Here is a 19,319-nt window from a genome sequence, read left to right as displayed (position 1 = left end):
AATCAGCTAAGGTTACCAGGCATTTATCAGGTGCCATCTTGTGTGATTCAGACTTTGGAGATTATAGATATTTGGAATTTGGGGCTCGAAAATCAATACCTCATTCAGCAAATACTCATTGAGAACCTATTATGGTTTTCTGTGAATAAGAATTTCTGTTTGGAGTTTGCAGTTTGATAGAGGAAGAGAAGTAACGAATACAAGAATGGATTAAGTGCTAAATAGCAGGAGGATGCTTTGTAGTTGGGAAAAGGTTATTACTTTCTGAGAGTTGAAAGGGGAGGCAGGACTGTGAATGATTTCAAAGTAAAGGTATTATTTAGGCCGAGCCTTGAAAGATGAGTAGGACTTTGAAAAGAATAAAATATTCCAGGCATGAAAGGGCATAGTTCTCAAAGGATGTTTGAAGGGTAGTACATTATTTTCCTATTTAAGTAGTAACAAATAACCACAGACTTAAAGCAATACAAATTTGTATGTTATCTTCGAGTTCAGTAGGTCAGAAGTGCAATACAGGTCTCACTGGGATAAAATTGAGGTGTTGGCAGGGCTGAGTTCCATTCTAGAGGCTCTAGTGGTGAATCCATTTCCTTGTGTTTTCTAGCTTCTAGAGGTCACTGGTAACCCTCTTCCTCTATTTTCGAAGCCAGCAATGTTGCATTGCTCTAGTCATTCTTCATAGTCACATCTCCCTCCTGACTCTTCTTGTGCTGCCCTTTCCCAGTTTGAAGGCTCTTGTGATTATGTTAGTCCCACTCAGTAACTCCGGGTAATCTATTTTACAGTCATGGGCCTAGCAACCTTAATTACGCTTTTGCAGTGAAACAGCCTATTCACAGGTTCTGGGGGTGAAGTCTCTGGACATCTTTGGTGGGGGCATTATTCTGCTTACCACAGGTAGTGAGGAGCAGCTAACTTTGAGAGGAAAGAAGGCCAAAAGAGGAAGGGGTACAAGTGCACTGATAAGGGCAATGGGGAGCAGGTGCAAGTTTTTGAGGTTAGAGATAAATTCTCATTTTTTTGAAAACAGCTTTGCCTGCAACATAGAAAAAATCGTTTGGACAGGCAATTTTGGGGTGCAACATTAGGAGGCCACTATTACAGTCTAAGAGGGTCTAAGGTAAGGAGGGCATACAATCAACAAGAGGAGAGACGAATCCTGGCAGACCCCCAATTAGCAAAGCTGAAGAGACCTAAACACTGAATTTTTTATGGGTCCAAATCTCAGGGAAAGCACGCAGTCCTTCTTCCTAAGGTGTTTCCTTAACAAGGACACAAAACTGAAAAGCTGCGCCTTCCCGTCACCGCCCCTTCCATCCCCCCACCACCATCGGAGGCAGGGATGTGAGCCCCGCCCAGCTGACTCTACTGACACCGACCGACCAGACTAGGACGTCCGCCCGGAACCCCCGAAGCGCGGTGGGTGGGTGGATGGATGGAGGAGGCAAAAAGCGGGAGGGCGGACCCTCGGTCACGTGCCCCGAGCTGTTTTTCCGCTTCCGTCACTTCCGGGTGCGACCGTCGCTTCTGTCCCGGTGGGCTCTGTACGCGTTCGGTGCTTCCTTACTGTACCTGACAGTCTGTACTACTGCCCCTTCCCTGTTCCCAGCGGGAGGGACATGAGTGTCCCTGGGCCGCCTTCCCTGGACGGGGTCCTGGCAGGGCCACCCGACGGCCTGGAGTCCGGGGGCCCGACGCCGGGTACGTGCTGTGGGGCGGGGCGGGGCGGGCGGGACCCGAGTGGGTGGGTCTCCGGGCCGCCCCGCGGGAGTAAGATGCTTTCGGCAGCTGCCGACCCGAGGCTCTGTGCCCAGCGCTGAACTAGGGAACCTTGCCGGCTCTCCTGGCCAGAGGAGGAGGCAGGAAACGAGATCTGGGGGGAAGCGGGGTTTGGGGTGCTGTTGGTGGGGGTTGATGGTGAAAGCATTCTGAGTTTGTGTATTGACTCCAGCACACTGTTGGCTATTTGTTACACGTTAGTGGTTGAGGATGAATTTACCAGAAGGATGATTGGTTTGTAATTCAGAGAATTGATGTATCCAGTAATATTGCACACTCACTCATGAAATGATTATCTTGCGTTTTGACCTTACTGCGTCCTTCTTCCAGCAGTCTTTCTCAGCCCGAGTTCGAGGAGAGATTTAAACCTTAATGGCCTAGGGCATCTATTGAATGTAATGAATGACTTCTGCATCCATAATGATACTATCTTTGTACTATCCTAGGGAGAATTGAGAAGGTAGTCACTCAAAGCAGTTTCTGTGTTCTGCGGTTCAGATGAGGAACCCTAGGTGAGAAAGGCTTCAGGACTTTGGATGTACCTTTACTTGTACTTCCTGTTCCAGAAATATAGGGGTTACCCCAAAATAGCGCTCTCAGCCCTTTCTTGGTGGTGCTTTTCCTCAGTGACCTCCCTCTCTTCACACCTTCCTAAGTTGCTTCTGTAAATATCACTTCCTTGTATGTAAGTGCAGGTTGGGTCTCTCTCTGCTTCCTCCTCCATCTGCTTGCTGGGTACTCTGACATGGTTATTTTGCACTAATCTCACACACAGCATGTACATAAATAAAAGTAGATGTCTGATCCTATTAATGGTGCCAAGTCACTATCACTTGAAACTTTGACATTACTCTTGTCTCTTTCCTCCCACTTGCCTCCTACCTCTGTTTAGTCCAGGGGATTCTACTGTACAATTTCCATCTCCTCTTTGCATTTTCACCTTTACAACAACAGTTGTAAGGCTAGTCCACCTCCAGTCTCTTATTCATTCCATCTATCCCACTGTCACGTCACTGCCCCAAGATAAAGCTCCCATCATGCCATTTCCTTGCTTGGAAACCTTAAATGGTTCCTTACTAAATTAAGGGCCAAACACATTATCTTCGCATTCAAGGGTCCTCATAGGCTGGCCACATGGTCTTAGAGCTCACTACTGCATATGTCTCATGCTCCAGACACCCCAAACTAACCTCTCTTTCCAGAGCCATCCTATATTCCCACCTTTCCTCATGCTGCTTCCTTTACCCATATTGCATCCCTTCCTCTCCTGCCTTAGAATTCTTACCCATTTGGAAATAGTAGCCCTCATAGGTTGCTGATGGAAGTGTAAATTGGTGACATCTCTTAGGAAAGCAGTTTTGCAATGTCTATTTTTTTTTATAAATTTATTTTATTTACTTTTGGCTGCGTTGGGTCTTCGTTGCTGCGCGCGGGCTTCTTCATTGCAGTGGCTTCTCTTGTTGCAGAGCACGGGCTCTAGGCATGCGGGCTAGTTGTGGCACGTGGGCTCAGTAGTTGTGGCTCACGGGCTCTAGAGTGCAGGCTCAGTAGCTGTGGCGCACGGGCTTAGTTGCTCCATGGCATGTGGGATCCTCCCGGACCAGGGATGGAACCCGTGTCCCCTGCATTGGCAGTCAGATTCTTAACCACTTTGCCACCAGGGAAGTCCCTGCAGTGTCTATTAAAAAATGCATAAACACCTTGTTCCATTAATCTATTTATAAGAATTTATTCTATAGAAACAGTGATATGAATATGCAAAGACAAGCAAGGAAGCTCACTGCAACATTGTTTGAAAAAGCAAAAAGTGGAATAGGTGTCTTATTTTCTTTGTCTTAGTCTACTCGGGCTGCTATAATAAAATAACATAGGCTGGTGGCTTAAACAACAGACATTTATTCCTTGAAGTTCTGGAGGCTGTGAAGCCCAAGGTCTAGGTGTGGGCAAAATATGTTCCTGGTTAGGACCCTCTTCTGATCTTGCAGATGGCTGCCTTCCACTGTGTCCTCACATGGTGGAAGGAGAGAGTTCTGGTCTCTCTTCCTCTTCTTTTAAGGTCAATAATCCCATCATGGAGACCCTACACTCAGACTCATCTAAACTTAATTATTTCCCAAAGACCCCCACCTCCAGATACCATTACATTGGAGGTTAGGGCTTCAACATGTGAATTTTGGGGGAAGGACACACTTTAGTTCATAACGATAGGGAACTGGTTAAACAAAATGTGGTAGAATTCTGTTAAAAAGAATGGAGTAGATTCATACATGTTGACCATATCTGAGATATATATTTATGAGAAAACTTGTAGAACAGTATAAACAAGATTTCATTTGTGATAAAAACAGGGTTTAACCATGTGTATGCAAAGACAATTTCTTGAAGGCTATGTAAGAAACTCCAGAGTGACTCTCTGTGGAGTAAGGTAGTGAGGAGTATTTTTACTTTTCAGGTTATACCCCCTTCTTTTGTATTTTAAGTTTTTACAATGAGTAACAGTTAAAAAGAAAAAAGAAAGGAATGAATATTCTATCCATTCAAGCTTCAGCTCAAATGCCCACCACACCTCCTTTAGGAATTATTCCCTGATATCCCTGATGAAAGTGATTTCTCTAATCTATGGCACTTCTCACATTCTCTGATTCCCCTGTATTGAGCTTTTTCAGGGATGGGGACTTGCCTAATTTATTGTTGTAACCTCAAAAACTAGTACATAAAATGTATGTGCAGCAAATGTTTCTTGTCTCCCACAATAAAGTACCTTGAACTTAGTGAATAAATGTGTGTAAAAACATGAGAAACTTCAACTCTTCCAATAATTTAACCAGAAGACTGGGGCAGGGTAAGGGGGTTGGTGTGAGTTAAAATGTATATATAGTTTAAGGAAGGCGTATTGGTTGTTATTCCTTAAAGTTGAAATATCCTTATTTGGTTGTTACTGTTTGTCTGTAATACTTATGTTTTCTATGTATATATATGTATATGTATATACATATGTATATACATGTATATATATGTATACATATCTATGTATATATATATTTAAATATATATATTTTAAGTGTATATATATATTTAAATTTATTTATTTTTAAAATTTATTTTTGTCTGTGTCACGTCTTCGTTGCTGTGTGTGGGCTTTCTCTAGTTGCGGTGAGCAGGGGCTACTGTTTGTTGCACGGCGTGGGCTTCTCATTGCGGTAGCTTTTCTTTGTTGCGGAGCGTGGGCCCTAGGTGTGTGGGCTCAGTAGTTGTGGCTTGCGGGCTCCAGAGCACAGGTTCAGTAGTTGTGGTGCCTGGGCTTAGTTGCTCCGCGGCATGTGGGATCTTCTCAGACCAGGGCTCGAACCCTTGTCCCCTACATTGGTGGATTCTTAACCACTGCGCCGCCAGGGAAGCCCTTCTATATTTTTTATTTTTTTATTTTATTTTTTTTTTATTTTTATTTTTTTGCGGTATGCGGGCCTCTCACTGCTGTGGCCTCTCCTGTTGCAGAGCACAGGCTCCGGACGCGCAGGCTCAGCGGCCATGGCTCACGGGTCCAGCCGCTCCGCGGCATGTGGGATCTTCCTGGTCTGGGGCACGAACCCGGCAGGCGGACTCTCAACCACTGCGCCACCAAGGAAGCCCCCTTCTATATTTTTTAAAGAGAGTTGCTGCTGTTTGCACTGTTATTGTAATCAAGCCTTTAGCAATGACATTAATCATAATAATATAATATATATATAACATTAATGATATATTTTATTCACTTCCCATCTGATGAAACATCAATGGCAATATCTGTAAATGCTTCACTTTTCCCACTATATTTTTATTTCACTTGTGGAGTGCTTCAGTTTCTAGTTAGCTCTTACTTGTTTGAATATTGCCTTGCAATCTAGAGAATTCCAAAGTTTGTTCATATGTTTCTCAGGATCCAAATAAAAACCATGCTAATTTATTTTGATCTCTAAAAGCTAATTTTGAATATGACAGCATGTTGTTTTCCTCAATCTTGCCAAAATTTAAATCTGTGGTAAAAACTATACTTGGAAATGAGCTATAAGCAATGTATTGTGATGAACGTATTTTGTATAATGATCTAATTTGATGTTATGGATTATTACCAGATTATGATTAAAGAGGTGTTTCAGAGTTTAATATTAGTTTAAAAATGCTTTTGGAGTACCATTTTAGTAATGTGGCCATTTCACTTTTTTTGTTTTTAATTCTAAACCAGTGATTCTAAAATCTTACAAATCATTCATTGAACCCTGTTTAGAAATTGTTTTGTACTTTTCTCGGTAGGAGTAGTGATAGATGGGTATTCATGTTAGACATTTTTGAATGCCTGGTACAATGCTTACACTGTTATTATTCAAAGGAAAGGTAGGAATAAAATAGTTCCTGGCATCAAATCTAAATTTACACAGAAGACAATTATTATACACTATTTTCTATGGTAAATTAAGGTTCTGAATTTCAAGAGAGGAGAAATTCTTAGAAAATTTCTTTCCTGCTAACAAATGACAAAACAACCCTCCCTTTACATGTAACTATCAAGCTCTATGCAAAATAAATGTTGACTCATATTACTTCCATAGAATTGAAAAAAAATATTTTTAGGTATTGCATTTATTTAAAAAAATTTTAAGTTTTTTTTTTAATGTGGACCATTTTTTTAAAGTCTGTATTGAATTTATTACAATATTGCTTCTGTTTTACCTTTTGGTTTTTTTGGCCGGGAGGCATGTGGGATCTTAGCTCCTTGACCAGGGATCAAACCTGCACCTCCTGCACTGGAAGGTGAAGTCTTAACCACTGGACTGCCAGGGAAGTCCCTGCATTTAAAAAATATATAATCTCTAGGGGCTTCCCTGGTGGTGCAGTGGTTACAAGTCTGCCTGACAATGCAGGGGACACGGGTTTGAGCCCTGGTCCGGGAAGATCCCACATGCTGCGGAGCAACTAGGCCCCTGCGCCACAGCTACTGAGCCTGCACTCTGGAGCCTACGAGCCACAATGACTGAAGCCCGTGAGCCTGGATCCCGTGCTCTGCAGCGGGAGAGGCCACCGTAGTGAGAGGCCTGTGCAACACAATGAAGAGTAACCCCCATTTACCGCAACTAAATAAAGCCCACGCACAGCAACAAAGACTTAACATACCCCAAAATAAATTAATTAATTAAAAAAAAATTCTGCAAGCTTTTGGAAAGAAGAATTTCTTGCTTCCATTCAGTAACTGTTCCTTCCTTTTAGGCCTCAGACTCCTTTAATAATTCATTGAAAACTCTAAATCCCCTTCCCTGAAAAATACATACACATATGGAATTTTGCGTGTGTTAATGTTCTTTTCAGCTAGACTTTACCTTGTACTAGTAGCTTTAAAATATTTTTTGAGTGCTCATAACTTGATTTTTAGAGGATGCTCAGGAAGTAAAAGTTAAAAAAAAAAAAAAAGGATACCTATAGTATCCTGTGTGTGTGCTCTGAACTCCACTGCCAGCCTCCTTTCCTCCCTCCCTGCTACTTTCTTACCCCTATGTCAGTTTAAAAGCTTCCTAAATTTGATTTTTTGCTTGGGGACAGGTTTAAGTGACACTTCTCCAGATGAAGGGTTAATAGAGGACTTGACCATAGAAGACAAAGCTGTGGAGCAACTGGCAGAAGGCTTGCTTTCTCACTACTTGCCAGATCTGCAGAGATCAAAACAAGCTCTCCAGGAACTCACGTGAGCTGAAAAAAAACATAGATGCACTCATTTCTTCTCTGGCATAGTCATAATTTACTGTATAAGTAAAGTATATACTGTATTAGGGATAATATTTTGTAACATTTAATACAATGGAGTATTTCTGTGTCTTTTGTGTTAGCAAATGGGAGTGGAGTAATCTAAATTACATAGTATACATGTAATTTAGATTACACAGTAATCTAAATGTAAAAAGTGAAGTGAATGCTCCTAGAATGTTTGGTCTGTTCTGAGAAGTACCCCTAAATCTTATCTAGACTCTTTGATTAGTTTTGGTGTCTCTCCACTATTTTAGGAAAGAATCGCCTCTTGGGGATGTTGCAAATGGGTATACACCTGTTTCTGAGTAGAGCTGCAAAATTGCCTCTGTAAGAGTCACATTTGTTTTCAATTGCTGGTTCACATGAGTTGCCAGAAATCCCTAATTATCTTTTTTGGAGATGACCCATTTCATTCTTAGTTTATAACTCTACTAGCTAAATAAAGGATTGGAGAATAAGAGAGGAACAGGATAAGGAAGAATGGAATCCATAAAGTGTAATCAATATGCAAAAATATACACTCGGATTTTATCAGCTGTCACCCAGAAACAGCAGCCTGAGCTTCTTCTTCCTCTTGGGTCAGGACCTCTCTGGATTGCCCAAGCTGGCCTATTATTTCTTTTTTGTGGTGGTCACCTTTAAACTGGCTATGAACCACTGCTGCTCTAAGACTTACTCTTTGAAAACTGGTCTCAGAGGCCTTTATTAGGGCAAAAGGAGAGGAATAATCAACAACTATGTCCGTTTTTTAAATATTAGTAACTAATGTTATAATCCTTGGGTTTGAAGATGATAAATGAATATAAAAGTGGTACTGTGTTCTACTACATGTAGTACCCTACTGTAGTTACGGGAGCTGGTAACATTCTTAGTTTTCTGCTAGTTCCAAGTAAGATTATTTTTATTCCCCAGTGTGTGGTATATCTTGTATTTTAACACCAGCCAATCCTTGTGGCAGAAAAGTCAAAGATTTTGTGGGTGAGTTTGGATGATATATGATAGACTGAAGGAAGGTAAGAAACTCTGCAAACAAAACATATCTGGTAACACTTTATTTATAGGAAGTTAGGAATCAAGGTTTAATTGGAAAGTTTAATTGATGAGGACATTGGCTAAAATTTAGTGTTTCAATAACCCCATTTATTTTCCTAGGCGTCTAGACAGTGATGATGATGATGATAGTAAAATCAGCTACTGTTTATAACAGTTGAATATGATGAATAAGCAGTTACTAAACTTCTTGAGTGTTAAGGAAAGATAAGCAAACTTCAGAGAAAGAACAAAGAGAAATATATGGGTCTAGTAAAGAGCTTTCTACACTGTCTCATTGATCAGTGTATCTGTTCTTTCACCAATATCCTGCTGTCTTGATTTCTGTAGTTTCTGTAAGTCTTGAAATTTGGTAATGTACGTCTTCCAACTTTGTTCTTCTTCAGTGTGTCTTAGTTATTATAGGTCTTTGCCTTTCCATGTGAATTTTAGAGTCAGTTTGTTGATATCTACAAAATAACTTTCTGGGATTTAAATTGAGATTGTATTGAACCTATAGATCAAGTTGGGAAGAATTGATATATTAGCACTATTGAGTTTTTTTTGTTTTTTTTTTTGCGGTACGCGGGCCTCTCCCGTTGTGGAGCACAGGCTCCGGACGCGCAGGCTCAGCGGCCATGGCTCACGGGCCCAGCCGCTTCGCGGCATGTGGGATCCTCCCGGACCGGGGCGCGAACCCGCGTCCCCTGCATCAGCAGGCGGACTCCCAACCACTGCGCCACCAGGGAAGCCCTATTGAGTTTTTTATTCCATGTACTCGGAATATCTCTTCATTACTTAGATATCTCTTATTTCTTTCATTAGAGTTTAATAGTTTTTGCATATAGATCCTATACATATTTTGTTAGGTTTATACCAGATTATTTCATCTGACGGGTTATTGTAAATGGTATTTTTTAAAATTCTGATTGTTCATTGCTGGTATATAGGAAAGCAACTGACTTTTGTATATTAACCTTGTATCCTGAAACTTTGTTATATTCACATATTCGTTCCTGGGTTTTTGTTGTTGATTCTTTAGGATTTTCCACATAGGCAATCATGTTATCTGTGAACAAAGACAATTTTATTTCTTCCTTTCTAATCTGTATACCTTTTATTTCCTTTTCTTGTCTTATTGCATTAGCTAGGACTTCCAGTAAAATGTTGAATAGGAGTAGTAAGAGTGGACATCCTTTCCTTGCTCCAGATCTTTAGGAGGAAAGCATCTAGTTTCTTACCACAAGTGCAATATTAGCTGTATGGTTTTTTTTAAAGATATTCTTTATCAAGTTGGGGAAGTTCCTCTCTCCTCCTAGTTTGATTAGAGTGTTTTTAATCGTGAATGGTGTTGGACTTCGTCAAATGCTTTTTCTTCATCCGCTGATAAGACCATATGATTTTTCTTCTTTTTTTTTTTTTTTTTTTTGAGAGTCTCAAAATATTTATTATCTTTTTTTCCAGTATAAACACAGACAATGAGGGTCTCAGAAGACCTCCCCCATCTGAGATAAGATGTCACAGGACTCCTTGCAGGCTTAGCCACTCTCAAACTGATGGCCCAGGGGCACAGATCTCAGCCTCAGAATCCCTGGGCTCTCTTGCTACCCTCACGAATAGTGGGGGATCTTCTCTCATCTCATCTTCCTGCCCTCCAAGAACTTCTGTCCTTGGTGACTCCAGGGGACAGCCTGGTCTTCCCAGATGATCCATCTTTATGCCATTGTTTTCTTTATCCTTATGGACAGCATTATGCAGAGAATACCTGCATCGGAGCAACACAGCCCGAGAGGCTTGTCTGCTCCCCCGCCGGGGTGGGCCGATTTTTCTTCTTTAACCAGTTGATGTGGGTTACATTGATTGATTTTCAAACGTTGAACCAGCTTTGCATACTTGGAGTAAATCCCACTTGGTTGTGGTGTATAATTCTTTTTATACATTGTTGGATTTGATTTGTTGATATTGAGGAGTTTTGCATCTATATTCTTGAAAGATAATGATCTATAGTTTTCCTTCTTGTAATGTCTTTTTAAAAAAAAAAAAATAAATTTATTTATTTATTTTTGGCTGCGTTGGGTCTTCGTTGATGCTCACGGGCTTTCTCTCCTTGCAGTGAGCAGGGGCTGCTCTTTGTTGTGGTGTGTGGGCTTCTCCTTGTGGTGGCTTTTCTTTGTTGTGGAGCATGGGTTCTAGGTGCGCACGCTTCAGTAGTTGTGGCTCGTGGGCTCTAGAGCGCAGGCTCAGTAGTTGTGGCGCATGGGCACAGTTGCTCCGTGGCATGTGGGATCTTCCCGGACAAGAGCTCAAACCTGTGTCCCATGCATTGGCAGGTGGATTCTTAACCACTGTGCCACCAGGGAAGTCCCTCTTATAATGTCTTTATCTGGTTTTGATTTTAGGGTAATGCTGGCCTCATAGAATGAGTTAGGAAGTACTCCCTTTACTTCTGTTTTCTGAAAGAGATTGTGGAGAATTGGTATAATTTCTTCCTTAAATGTTTGGTAGAAATCATCATGAAGCCATCTGTTCCTGGTACTTTGATTTCTGGAAGGTTACTACTTATAGATATAGGCCTACTTAGATTATCTGTTTCTCCTTGTGTGAGTTTTGGTAGTTTGTGTCTTTCAAGGAGTTAGTCATTTCCATCTAAGTTATCAAACTGGTGAGCATAGAGCTACCTGTAGTATTCCTTTATTATCCTTTTAATGTCCATGGGATAAGTAGTGGGGACCCCTCTTCCATAAATTATGTTAGTAGTTTGTATCTCCTCTCTCTTTTTCTTTGTTAGTCTAGCTAGAAGTTTATCAGTTTTATCAATATTTTGGAAGAACCAACTTTTGGTTTTGTTTATTTTTTATTGTTTTCCAGTTGTAACAGTTTGTTTTTGCTGTCCTGCTTGTTTTGGATCATTGGCTTGCTGGGTTCTCCTCTCATCCATTCTGGTTTCACCTTCTGTGGTCTCCAGTCAGAGCTGAAGGGACACTTATGACCTGTAGGATATGCCATACTCAGTGCTAGATGGTGGGGATGTTTTAACTGCCCTTCAGTCTCTTCATTGCTATTCCTTTTTTTCATTGTTGTTCTCTGTTTAGCATACTTCTGCAAGCACATCATGTCATATTTTTCTTTGTCTGTAGTATTCTTTAAACTATTTAATTAAGTGACACCCCCCCCCCACAGTGTCACTTATTCCTGTGATCCTAGCATTGGTTGATCTGGAGAAGAATATCAGAGAAGTTGGCTTCTCTTCCTCAATAGCAAGTTTTGAATCAGATTTTATTGAGGAGTCTTAGAAATTACTTGGTCTGACCTTCTTACTTTGTAAATGAAATTTAGGTCCAGAGAAACTAAATTTCCAAGATCACACCAACTGATTATTATCCCTTGATACTGCAATTTTTTCCAACTCTAATCTAAAAAGTCACTGTTCCTCTTCCTTTATGATGATGTTACAATTTTAATATATATAAAACATCAAGTTTCTTGGGCAAGATAGTATAAAAAAAACTTTTTGGGGGATAATACAGAGAGTTGTTAGGAATAAGTAATAAAATAATTTTAAATGGTTTGATGTTATTCAAATCTGAAATTGAGGCAAGAATAAAAGACGTATTTAATTATCAGAATATTGGAATATTATTTTGGCTTTGGAATATTATTTTGAAAAAGATTATGATAAACTAAATAAGCCTTGGAGAGTCAATAAATTTCCAACTTAATTTCTACTTTTAACATTAACCAAGATGAATGTGGTTGCTTTTAATGAACCATCACTTAAAGTATGTAAAGTTTATTTTGGCTGTGTGCTTTTGTTTCAGACAGAACCAAGTTGTATTATTAGACACACTGGAACAAGAGATTTCAAAATTTAAAGAATGTCATTCTATGTTGGATATTAATGCTTTGGTAAGTATGATTTAGTTGACATAGCTTAATGACATCTTATTTTAGAAATAGCTAGGTTTATCCTCCCAACTTTGTGCTTATGTATGTTTGAGATACTTACATATGTTTTCCTCTAATTTTTAAAGTTTAGAATTTGTTGTTTAACAGGAAACCTTGATTTACTTTATTAGACCTTCTACTGTCTTGAATTATTAGCTTTCAAATGTTGAACTTGTGATAGGAAATTGAACTTATATATGAAAGTCTGGAATAGATCTGCTCATAATTAAAGACTAATAAAAGAGAAGTAAAAGTAAGGAACTTTGGAGGTACTATTTTTCCCCTTAAGGAAAGCACATCTCTCTTTATCAAGTACATGGTTTTTAAAATTAGCATTTATTTAATTGTATGGCATTTTCATAATGTCATAACAAATTAACACTGAAATAGACTGTTTGAGGGTCCTTTACATCCCCTTTATATCTTTCAATTTAAGTGACAGTAGTTGAATTTCATCAGAAACTTTATAGCTTTTTGATGAGAGGAACTAATACTCTTTATTTTAGGAAATGGAGAATTAACAGAAATAAGGAACTTGTGGCTACCTTTCTCTTTACCCGGAACATTAGAAATAGCTTAGTTTGCATGATTTTGTGGACTTTCATATATACCTCAAAGAATGGACTTTTCATTGGAAAAATGTGGCTTATTAATGTTTTCCTTTTATAACAATCAGAAACCAAGTCCACCTTCTGTAGTATTAGGCAGAGGCCTGTGGTAGTAAATACAAAGTCTTCTACTCAGTAGTTCTTGATTTGTGAAGGAGGTGGTCTTTGTCTTCTCCATTGAGTTCATGTTGCAGCAGAGCTACATATTTGTTGAATGAATGAACCAAGCATATGTAATACTGACGCTTCCATCTGAAAGGGCAGAAACTAAGTCGCAGAAACTAAGTCTTGCTCTTTTTCCTTCTCTCAGCCCATGAGTGGTGTTTTTTTTATTGTTGTTTTTTGTTTTTTTAATTTTATTTTTGGCTGTGTTGGGTCTTTGTTCCTGTGCGTGGGCTTTCTCTAGTTGCGGCAAGCCGGGGCTACTCTTCATTGCGGTGGCTCCTCTTGTTGCAGAGCATGGGCTCTAGGCGCACGGGCTTCACTAGTTGCAGCACTCAGGCTCAGTAGTTTTGGCTTGCGGGCTCTAGAGCACAAGCTCAATAGTTGTGGCGCGTGGGCTTATGCTCCACGGCATGTGGGATCTTCCCGGACCAGGGCTCGAACCCATGTCCCCTGCATTGTCAGGCGGATTCTTAACCACTGTGCCACCAGGGAAGTCACCCAAGAGTGGTTTTGATTGTCATTCAGGAACTGAAAAATAGAAGCCCAGAGAGAGAGAAAGAGGGTCTGTAAGCTCTAGACTTACTCTGACTAGACAGACTCTTACTCTAGACAGACTCTGACTTTACTATAGCTACATTAAGGCTGCTAATCTCTCTACTGGCACTTCTTTCCTTTTTTTTTTACCTGATCTTCTCTTCTGTTACCTTCCTTCCTAAGAATGAGGTGTTTCTTTTTCCTTCTCTCCCATCTCTGGGAGAGATGGAAAGTCTATACTTATCACTCCTTGGGAAGAAAAATGTCCTTACAGAGATTGTTGTCCTTGGTCTGACTTCAGAAGCCCAAAGAATATGATCAGACTTGTCCACAGCCTTCTCAGGGCTCTCTGGCCACAACTTGGTTTTTCCTGATGGGCAGACACTTCACTTAAACTGTCCTGTGTACCCTGGCTCAGTCTCTCCCTTGTAAAGGCAGTAGAGAGTGTTTTACTTTTCTTAAATGAAACTGATAGCATTGTTGGATAGTCTTACTAAAATTTGAGAATTATATTGCGTGGTTTTTTTTTTTGAATTTTATTTTATTTATTTTTTTATACAGCAGGTTCTTATTAGTTATCTGTTTTATACATATCAGTGTATATATGTCAGTCCCAATCTCCCAATTATATTGCATGTTTTTAAGGCAAAATGTTATCTGTACAGAATATAAATGTCTATTTTATGTTTAGTAACTTTTAATCAATCTGAACTGAATCAAGTATTCTCAAAAGCCTACTAGTGGTTTAAATTAAATTTGAATCTTGGAATTAAAATATGGAGATAATTAGATCTTCAAAAATTTTGACAAATTTAGGCAGAATGAACTGTAATTTAGGTATTGATTTATTTATCCATTTTGATATTTCAGTCTGTTTTAAATTGACTTTTAAATTTACTTTTCCATCGTAAGTTCACTGAAGCTAAACACTATCATGCCAAGTTGGTGAATATAAGAAAGGAGATGCTGATGCTTCATGAAAAGACATCAAAGTTAAAAGTGAGTTGAAAATTCTTTCACAGTCTTTATAGAAGTAGAGGTTTAATTGTCTGTTTTTCTTCAGTATTCATTTTCTGACTTCTTATATATTCATATACAATAGGGTACTTAATTCATGGTACATTGTTTTCTTTTAAAACACATTCTTATTAACCCCACTCTGGGCTTTTCTACTAATAGCTGGGCTGGTGGGCTCACATTCTCTGAATATGTCACTGTATTTCTCATTTAATAATAAGAGTTTTGAGTAACAGAACTTTTTTATCAAGGAGACCTTAAATTTCCCAGAACATTTAAAAATTGTGAATCACTGTATTGTCCACCTGTAACTTATACTATACAGCAACTATACTTCAATAAAAAAAAGTTACCCTGAACGAATTTAAAAGTTAAACATGAAATTTATTATTATTTATTGATTACCTTAAATCAAAGCACTATTACTTAAAATTTTTTATTTTTAATTTAATATTTAAAGGTTACTTTCCAGTTACAGTTATTACAAAATATTGGCTATATTCCCCATGTTGTACAATACATCCTTGAGTCTGTCTTACACCCAGTAGTTTGAACCTCCCACTCCCCCACCCCTATATTGTACTCCCCCATAAACCACTAGTTTGTTCTCTAAAACCACTACTACTTTTAAATTAGGCCATAACCTATAAGCCTTTTGCTCTCTTGGTTTTTAAATTTTTTTGACTTAGAAAAGAGCACTTAAACTGCAGCAGAAGAGGCAAAAAGAAGAGTTGGAAAGGGAGCAGCAACGGGAGAAGGAATTTGAAAGAGAAAAGCAGTTAACTGCCAAACCAGCTAAAAGGATGTGAGAAGTTGGATGTTTGTGTCCTTCCTTCCCCTGTTCATGTTCTGGATTTAAGGTGACCCAGTGTAGACTGAAGTTAAGGTAGTGCCTTATACCATTGTGTTATGTTTTGAAATCCTTTTCCCATGAGTGCTGTCTCTCTATCTTCATTTCAGCCATTCAAGAAGCTTTTTTTCCTAAGTAGAAGACATAATATCACTTGGTTTGGATATTTTATATGTAATTTTTCAACTTTGTTTTGCTTTTTAAAATTCATTATTTTGGCCTTAAGTCACTTATAAACTGGAAAATGGTTTAATAGTCTAGACTATAAGTGGTTAAAAATTAGTATGAATTGTTTAGCTTCTTAATAAGTGTGGATTTAAAAGTTTCAGTTTCTCATTTTATGAAATGAATTGCCTTTCTGGCAATACAGCGCTGGATTTTGGCAGTTGCCTTTTCATTGTTTGGTTGAGAAGAATTGCCAGCTGTTTAATCTCATATGCCACTGGAAAAGAGGTGGTATAAGCCTTTGTGAAGAACATGATAGAAAAGTGTGTACACAGGAAATAGTAGCATCTTAGACATAGGATAGGTGAGCAAGATGCCGTGTAGATTCCACTAACCATATACTATATCTGCTTCCTAGCTTTGTTGTTGCTGTTTTTTCCTTATGCTGCTTCTGGGTTCAAAGTAGATTATATCTATTCCTAAAGTTTGGCGGGGGTGGTGTAGCTTTCACACACTCAAATGTGTTTAAATGTTTATAATTCTTAGTAACAGTCATCACACACTGTGAGATACAATTGTCAAGCTGATAAGATAATGAACCCGGCTTTCCAAGTGGAAAGTCTTACTGCTAGTCCTAGCTATCCTCTGATTTGCTGTGTGGTCTTAACATGTGGTTACTTTTTCTGTGCTTTTAAAAAAAATTCTTAAGGTAGAATGATACATACCAACTACCCATTTTATAGATAATGACAAGAATGGTGGAAAATTAGTAAATAGCTTCTTCACAAAAGAGGCAGCATGATACCTTTAGTGTTTTCTAGATCCCCCTCCCCCAATATTACATGTAGAAATTTATTATGTGAGGGAAATATTATGAAGTTTCATTGTTTTAAATTGAGAGTGTATTATTCACTGTTTTAGTTTTACTTAATATCCATGATGTCCAATCTCTTACATAGAGACTGTACAGATTAGATTACAGATTATGATTAGAATGTGTATCTTTTATAATCTACGTTACATTTGGTAAGCTGGAATCACTCACTACCTCTGATCACATATCAGGCTAACCAATGATGGAGAAGGCATTAGATTTACGTCGAGTGCTAAGAACTGGTCTGTTTAAAGGTTTAAAAAATTTGTTTGAAAACCTTTCCCTTCTTTAGTGAGTGAATTATTATCTCACAATTCTCTTGGTTTTGACCTTATGTTTAAGAGTATAAATATATTTTATTTTTAAAGGCTATGTGTTGCCCTCAAACACTGGCTAAAACTCCTAGGGCAGGATCATTAGCACTGGCAGGACAGTGTCACCTAAACTGCTGAATGTACTCATTGATAACCTGACAAAGGCTGTGCATTGTTTCTTAGAGTGATTTGTGGTGGCCAACTGCAATGATTGTTTAAAATGCTGGTTCCTGGACACCACTCTCAATCTATTGAAGCAAATCTGTTTGTTTTTCTCTTTTTTTCCTTTTTAAAAAGTTTCCTCAAGTGATTCTGATGTACCTTATAAGTTGAGAACCGCTGGTCTAGTCAGAGGTTTCCACACTGGGCTGCATATTAGCACCTGGAAACTTTAAAAAAATATACTCTTGAAGATTTTTACTCATTAGTTCTTAGGTAGGGCCCATGCACATTTTAAAGAGCCCCCCAGATAAGTCCAATGCAAGGAACCACTGGTCTAGACTTTCTAGTGATTTATATTTATAAGGAGTGAAATAGTTTGAAAGCTACCCAGTAACTCGTGGGATTAATCTTATTAAATAAATTCTTAAACTGCTGCTTTTGATATAAAGTCAGATTTAAGACTGAAATAAATAGCAGGCCGGAAATAGGTATAGAATTCTGGTTAATTGAACTTTTGTGACCTATATTTAAATAAATCATGTTTATTGAATGAATGGCAAGGCACATGTACTTTTAGAAATGTATTACTTACATTTTGAAGATTTTTTAAAATGTCAAGAATATATATTAGGATCCACTATTTTTAGGTCAATTGTAAATCAGAAGTACTGTTACTTTGGTAATTAAAATCTAAAACTTTAGCTGTATCTCAGTAGCGTACAAACATATCTGACTAAAACTGAACAGAGCCCTTATAATTAGTCTTGCTGTATTTTTGCACAAAATTATGAATTGGTACTTGAGTTGAAAAAAATTGCCTATGGTGTTTGAGTTGAAAAAAATTGCCTATGGTGTTTGAGTTGAAAAAAATTGCCTATGGTGTTTGAGTTGAAAAAAATTGCCTATGGTGTTTGAGTTGAAAAAAATTGCCTATGGTGTTTGAGTTGAAAAAAATTGCCTATGGTGTTTGAGTTGAAAAAAATTGCCTATGGTGTTTGAGTTGAAAAAAATTGCCTATGGTGTTTGAGTTGAAAAAAATTGCCTATGGTGTTTGAGTTGAAAAAAATTGCCTATGGTGTTTGAGTTGAAAAAAATTGCCTTTGTTTTGAAACTATATCATATATGTACTGAACTAAAGTGATGGGAGTTAATTTTGTATTTACTTTGTAGGAGGTATCATGTAAATATGCAGACGTTGAATGTAGTATGGATTGTGTCCGCAGTGAATTTTTGGGTGGATACAGTTTATAAATATGCCAATTATATACCCTCATATACTTGTCTGATTTTGAGCTTGTAAAATGAGGACTCCTTTTTACACATTTAATAAAGAAAAGAAAGGTCTATGAATTATCCAGTATCATTTATCAAGCACTGGTGTGCACACAGCACTGTACACTTCCCTTTATGTACTTTATTTCAGACATTCCTTTCCTTTGCTTTCCTCTCCTGTCATCTTCCTCTTAATGTTCTCTGCAGGTTGTGTCACAAAATGACTGGTCGGCTCATGAAATCCTTTTCGGAAAGGTGATTGAAAGTGTTACGAAAAGATTCTACCAATAACCCAACTTCATAAAGTTCTTCACTATTTGAGAATAAGAATAATAGCTACTACTTTTGTTTTTTTAATTTATTTTTATTTTATTTATTTTTGGCTGCGTTAGGTCTTTGTTACTACGCACGGGCTTTTGTCTAGTTGTAGCGAGCAGGGGCTACTCTTTGTTGCGGTGCTTGGGCTTCTCACGTTGCGGAGCACGGGCTTTAGGCACGCGGGCTTCAGTAGTTGTGGTTCCCGGGCTCTAGAGCGCAGGCTCAGTAGCTGTGGCGCATGGGCCCAGATGCTCTGCAGCATGTGGAATCTTCCCGGACCAGGGCTCGAACTCGTGTCCCCTGCATAGGCAGACGGATTCTTATCCACTGCGCCACCAGGGAAGTCCCTAAAGCAATGATTCTTAATCATTAAACCTTCAGACCTCACTGTGCACATATTTTTAAAAGTTACTTAGTTTCTAGGCTTTCCTTTTGGATCAGGATAGTTCCTATTTTACATATTTGTTCAGATATTATGCTTGTACAGATGAATCAGATATTTAAGATTTGTT

At 38.6% G+C, this 19,319-nt stretch overlaps 1 protein-coding gene across 3 annotated transcripts in view; it reads left to right on the top strand.

Annotated features, from left to right (window-relative positions):
* The window catches only part of BLOC1S6 (biogenesis of lysosomal organelles complex 1 subunit 6), a 53,999-nt gene extending 35,438 nt beyond the window's left edge, over positions 1-18,561 (top strand). For 2 of the 3 annotated variants that reach the window (XM_049706088.1, XM_033408425.2), the window contains 4 exons: positions 7,351-7,492; positions 12,402-12,489; positions 14,748-14,834; positions 15,542-18,561. In XM_049706088.1, the coding sequence (XP_049562045.1) occupies positions 7,351-7,492; positions 12,402-12,489; positions 14,748-14,834; positions 15,542-15,661 (437 nt within the window). In that variant the 3' untranslated portion in view covers positions 15,662-18,561. Of the gene's footprint in view, positions 1-1,490; positions 1,702-7,350; positions 7,493-12,401; positions 12,490-14,747; positions 14,835-15,541 lie in introns of those variants that run through there. The other variant, XM_004281271.3, reaches the window with a different exon arrangement.
* The last annotated feature ends 758 nt before the right edge of the window (positions 18,562-19,319 follow it).

Source organism: Orcinus orca, chromosome 2 (assembly GCF_937001465.1).
Source record: "Orcinus orca chromosome 2, mOrcOrc1.1, whole genome shotgun sequence".
NCBI lineage: Eukaryota > Metazoa > Chordata > Mammalia > Artiodactyla > Delphinidae > Orcinus > Orcinus orca.
This window is presented reverse-complemented; position numbering and strand designations above follow the sequence as displayed.